The following is a 3,896-nucleotide window of genomic DNA, read 5'->3' as shown; positions in this document are numbered from 1 at the left end:
CAACCTTGCAGCACCATTTGTAATATTTTCGGATCGGCAGGCTCTTGTTTGGTGGCAGCCGCCAGCTCTGCCGTTTTCTTTTGTATATCTTCAATGGCCACTTCGATGGGGTCGAGTATGATTTGCTGCCGCGCAATTACCTGTATGCGTGTTTTCACATACAGAAAATGATTGGCTGTGGTGAGTATGGTCTTCCGCTTGCACTGCTCGTGCAGATCACCGTGTGCCTTACCAGATTTGGTAAATGGTGTGGCAAATATGAATCGTTCTATTGAGGGAGAATAAAGAATTGCAAAATTATTCTTTTTTTTTTGTTGAGAACAACTAAGTTTATGTGTACGCACTTATATTGAAATTGCGTTCGAAGTGTGTCTCGCGGTGTCGTATCTCGTAGGTTTCGAAATAAGGCTCCCCGTAGGTTATTTGTATATAGGCCTTCTCGGGGTCCAGTGAATTTACATCCACTGAGTTCGAATCCTTTATTATATGCACTGAATCGGGACCAAACCGGTAGGCATAAAAGTTCTGAAATGGGACGTTAACGTCTTAATTAAATTTGAGAAGTATGCTACCAGTTCAGTAATTTATCGTTATTGTTATATTGTTGTTGTAACAGCATACAAATTCTTCAAAGAGTTTGTGGGAATGATGCTGGAGTTAAATTACTTGGCCAGATATTATTCTGGGTCGCTCCGATTACGTAGTCCTATATTTATCAATTTGAAATGAATGAAAAAATTATAAATATATTTTTGCAATGAACTAAAATTATTAGCATATTTATCTATGTTATCAATGTTAATATATCGATGCATGTATTTATCGATAACATATTAGTTATATTTATCGAATTTACTGTACATATGCTCAGCAACATTGTTATTGTTATATTTGTATATCGATAGCAGCTTAGATATATTTATCAATAACATCTTAGATATATTTGTCGAGTTTACTAATAAGCTCAGCCACATTGTTATCGTTATATAGTACGTATGTATATCGTGTATATATTTATCAATATCTCATATATATTTATCGAACTTAGTAATATGCTCAGCAACATTGTTGAATTTCAATTACTTCGAAAATCTTATCCCATTTCATTTCTTTTTTTTATTGACAACATGGCCATTTGCTTCATAAATCTCCAAATTCGAAAGTTTTTAGAGTGCAGATCGAAGCAAACACTCATCTTCTTTTAGACTTGTTTCCAAGTTTTAAGCACACGTACCACACTTATGTACATACTTCTAACAACGCCTCCCACTTACCTGCAGTCGACTGAAAATCTCCGGCAACTTAGTTAGCGTCGGCTCCTTGTAAATGAATTCCTGCTGATCCAAATCACCGAACTTTGCACCATAGAAACCCATACGGAAATAGGTACCAAATACCCGCTTACCCTGTAGCTGTGCAATACGGTTGAAGGCCTCTTGCAGCTTACCATGTATTTTGCCCAATTTCTGAAAATCTCGATTCGCCTCACAAATGGGTGTCAGTATTTTATACACTTCGTTCATGGCTTCGTACATGCCAGCGATTTGGAAGGATTTCGATGCCTCCTCCAGCAATACTTTCAAACCACTTTCAGTAAAGTGATTACCCAAGCAAATGCCATCTTCGCCGGGACTTAGCACATCATCCGATACGGCGGATTCCATGAGCGCATTTGGCGTAACCCGTTGAAAACTAACAGCGCCTACTGGCAAATGCTGTTGTGACTCCAACATGCTTAGATATTCGGCAACTAGCGCAGCTGAATGTACATATCACATGGCTGCTTCGGTGTGGTTGGTGCGTTCACGATGCTTCTTGGCCATATTTTCCAGCCAGGTAAGCCGTAAATCTGGATTATTTTGATATCCCTTGGCTATGCGAGGCATAAGGTCGAGCAACATTTCGGGATCTTCTTGGTATTCCTTAATTTTAACGGTGTCGGAGAGGACCATATGCAAATTGAAAAGCAAATCTTGCACCTGCTCGGGGAATGAAGTTTCCTGTAGATCTTGATCTGATTCGGCATAGACGAGCACGGTTTTAAGTGCCCGTCGCAGAGATTGTTCGCTGAACGCAGAGCTTGTGCCGACTAGCAAACTGAGAGACATGGTTAATTGCATTTTGACGCGCGCAAAATTCTGGAAATGGGAATATCAAAAATGGAAAAGATTGATGAAAATCATTCAAACTGCTTCTAATTCACTTACATTGCCAATCTCGAAGTTCTGTCGCATGAGCAGATACAGCGAAGCTGAAGCTTGTGAACGTATAGCCGGCAGCAATGAGCCGCAGTGCTTCAACAAAAGCAAGCAAAGATCCGCACAAATGTCCGTCTCTGCGTCGAACAGCAAATTGGGGAATTTGAAAATTAATGCGCGCTGCGAAGCAAACTGATTTTGAAGCGATAATGTACTTTGATTGCGTGAGAGTGCATGCAGCAACACTTTCAAAACTGTACCCAAAAGGATGTGATGCATTTCCGAATTTGTGGAAACCTGTACAATAATTTCCAAAACATCTAAAATAATCAACGAAATTTCAGTGGCTAAAGAGCCTTCAATAAAATGATTTAACTCCAATTCCGGATCTGCTTTTTTGGTATTATCGGATAATTGCGAACGGTATGCATTTGATCTTTGCGCCAACAAAATTTCTCTGTCGAATTGCGATCTTTGCGTCTGTTTATCAGATCATAGCGCGCCGAGTTGGTACCACGTATACACTCTTCGAGCTTCTCTTTCAAATCGGTTGGCTTACGAAAACTTTGCGTATTGCGCTTAAGTGAGGGCAACCGCTTTTGGCCCTTATACTCGAAACAGGCTATACAAGTGTTCAAGAGCTGTAACATTTGATGCACGCGATGTGGACTGAGACCGAGTAGCCACCGATATAAGACGCTACGTTCAAGATTTTTCAACACCCAAATGCAACAGGCGAGCAAATGACGTGTATTCTCACTGCTTAATTGTGATTTATTTTTGATTTGATCATTGAGATAGTTGTATGCGCGATGGGCAGAGATGGCGTAGGCGAAGTCGGCACTCATCGTTGAAGTCTTCAAGCAGACCAATGCTTTGCAGGCGATCATGTGTGTCTGTGAGATATTGGTGCAGCTGCGGTATGGCGTCCATGACAACACCTAGCAAAGGGAGGTAGAGCGAAGCAACGCGTGCGCGCGCCTCAACCTCGTTATACCGTGGATCTAGATCGTGTGAGGTCATTAGATTGCGGATACAACGAATGGCTTTGCCGTGCAGCTGAGGATTGCTAAAAGCACAAAAAATGAATTTTCGTATGCATTTATATTTATTTAAGTTTTTGAATCGATACATACGGCTCTTCGAGCACTGTCGTCAAGTCGCGAAGCACCAAGCCGACCAGAAAGTGTTGCTGGCGAAAATCAGCGCTCAAATCTGCATGCAATGCGCGCTCCATGGAGCTCTGCAAGAAAATTGTAAATAAACTATCTGTCACTATTCGCATCAGCATCTACAACTTACATAAGAAGTTTGACTATTGCTCGACGTTGTGCTCGGTGTTGGACTGCAGGGAGCTGAAACCGTGGTCTAGGGCGTGCCAATTGGCAAATTTAATGCCGAAAAATGTTCATGGCTGCATACAATAAGCAAAAAATCTATTTTGTAATTCATCAAATCGGGTATGGATGCATTCTTCGAAATTAGCATTTTATAATAGGTTTTAATGAGACCAAAAACAAAACCGCGATCCATTATGCTGAAGAGATCAAATATGAAGAAACCCAAGCTGGCATTCAGCCATTGCGCCAATTTCGTCTTCACTGTTATAACCCACCACTTTGGTAGTTACCAAATGAACAAGTGTCGAAAAATCGTCGGTAAATTGATGTGGAAAACGCTGCTTGCGTGGTGCAGCCA

At 41.0% G+C, this 3,896-nt stretch overlaps 1 protein-coding gene across 1 annotated transcript; it reads right to left on the bottom strand.

Annotated features, from left to right (window-relative positions):
* On the bottom strand, positions 1 to 3,737 carry LOC118740811 (dedicator of cytokinesis protein 7-like; the record flags this gene model as incomplete). The annotated part of the gene is given in 8 exon segments (XM_036472504.1): positions 1 to 268; positions 345 to 525; positions 1,275 to 1,433; positions 2,208 to 2,624; positions 2,627 to 3,053; positions 3,055 to 3,267; positions 3,335 to 3,441; positions 3,501 to 3,737. Coding segments are annotated over 7 exon segments (1,766 nt in total), but the record flags the coding sequence as incomplete, so codon positions are not given.
* Positions 3,738 to 3,896: the final 159 nt, after the last annotated feature.

Source organism: Rhagoletis pomonella, unplaced genomic scaffold, assembly GCF_013731165.1.
Source record: "Rhagoletis pomonella isolate Grant_MI unplaced genomic scaffold, Rhpom_1.0 Rhpom_scaffold_00006, whole genome shotgun sequence".
Classification (NCBI taxonomy): domain Eukaryota; kingdom Metazoa; phylum Arthropoda; class Insecta; order Diptera; family Tephritidae; genus Rhagoletis; species Rhagoletis pomonella.
This window is presented reverse-complemented; position numbering and strand designations above follow the sequence as displayed.